At 42.9% G+C, this 1,439-nt stretch overlaps 1 protein-coding gene across 1 annotated transcript in view; it reads right to left on the reverse strand.

Moving 5' to 3' along the window:
* LOC107099467 (latent-transforming growth factor beta-binding protein 1-like) overlaps positions 1 to 1,439 on the reverse strand; it is a 121,756-nt gene that overhangs the window by 39,089 nt on the left and 81,228 nt on the right. The window contains 1 exon segment of the mRNA XM_015397606.1: positions 670 to 729. Coding sequence (XP_015253092.1) covers positions 670 to 729 — 60 coding nt within the window.

Below are 1,439 nucleotides of genomic sequence, written 5' to 3' on the forward strand. Positions count from 1 at the left end.
GACTCCCAGAGATTTGGGATGTCTGTTACCAGCCCCCCCTCCTCCAGCTGAGGACAGGCGGCTCATGGCTCTCTGCTGAGATCCGGTCCAGTCAGCGCTTCATACGCCCCCTTACCTTGACCTCAATTCGGTGCTTCGTTTGGATTCGCCCATTTGATGGTGGAAGTTTAGAATTGAGATATTTGCAGAGAAAGGAAGTGTGGATGGGGTTTGAACTTCTCTGTACGTCCATTTTACCCACTGAACTGTCATTATTCATCTAAGACAATGGAAACTGGGTTTTGCATTCTATGACCCCTTTAACCTAACAGGGAATGGCCTTGATGAACTCAAAGTGTGTGGAAGTTGTTTATGCAGGGGGACAGGTTGGTTCACCTGGGGGGATTGTGTGTGTTGGGATTTTTGTAAGGTATAAATGTATGTACTAAGGTTGCCTCAGTGAGAGCCCTATCTCTCTGTCTGAGGATGTTAAATACATTTGAACCATTTTTATTGCAAGAAATGCCTCTGTCTCAGCTTCCTAACTCCACACAAGTTTAGAAGACAAGGTTAAAAAAGAAATTGCTTGGTCATCCATTCTGGATAGCACAGATTGGTTCATAGCTGGAAAACAGATATCCCAAAGCTAAACTAGTTAAAAACATTTTTTTTTTTAAAACAGACTCTTACCTTGGCAATGCGAACTGTTGATCCTCTTATATCCTGGAGGACAGTTGATCAGAGGGATGGCTGAGGAAGCAAGGACAGAAAGCAAGGCACTGGAATAAGTGGTGCATCTCTGATATTAAAATATTCAGTTTAGTTGAAGAAAAATATGCATTTACTGCAACGGACAAAAGTTGTCTACGAAAGGCAGAGAGGTTGTTGGGCTACTGTATAAGAGCCTCGAACTCAACGCTATTTCTGACATTTTGAACCGAAAAAGCTTCCATAATGGGAAGCGAAGCATCTTCAAACTTGGAAACAAAGACCAGTTTATATCTTTTTTGGAAAGACTATGACCTGGATGACTGAGAAACTTCACCAGCAAGACATAGAAATGTTATCATGTCATGTTGAGCGTGAGATAGAACTCAACCAGGTTCTATAACTCCAAAGATAGCCATTTGAGCATTAAGGGCTGGTTATCCTCCAGCAGTAGTGTGTCACAGTGAGCTTGTCGCAGATATTTTTGATTTATGTTCAATATTGAAGTGTGGTCTGCACTATATCATTCCATGCCACAAAACAAGAGGGACAATCAGGAAGTAGCTGTCGTCTAGATATGTCTGAGGCGGTGAGGAAGTGGGGGCAAGTTTGTGCGACAATGGAGGGACCTCACTCTACTAGCTGGTCTAACTTCACGAGTCATTTTCCTCAATGGCGGTCATACAAACCATGGTCGTAGGTTTGCATAGGGACCATAGGGACATGTCCCTACCAATAATTGGATGTAAACA

The sequence above is a fragment of the Cyprinodon variegatus genome, unplaced genomic scaffold (genome assembly GCF_000732505.1).
Source record: "Cyprinodon variegatus isolate N-32 unplaced genomic scaffold, C_variegatus-1.0 Scaffold873, whole genome shotgun sequence".
Lineage (NCBI taxonomy): Eukaryota > Metazoa > Chordata > Actinopteri > Cyprinodontiformes > Cyprinodontidae > Cyprinodon > Cyprinodon variegatus.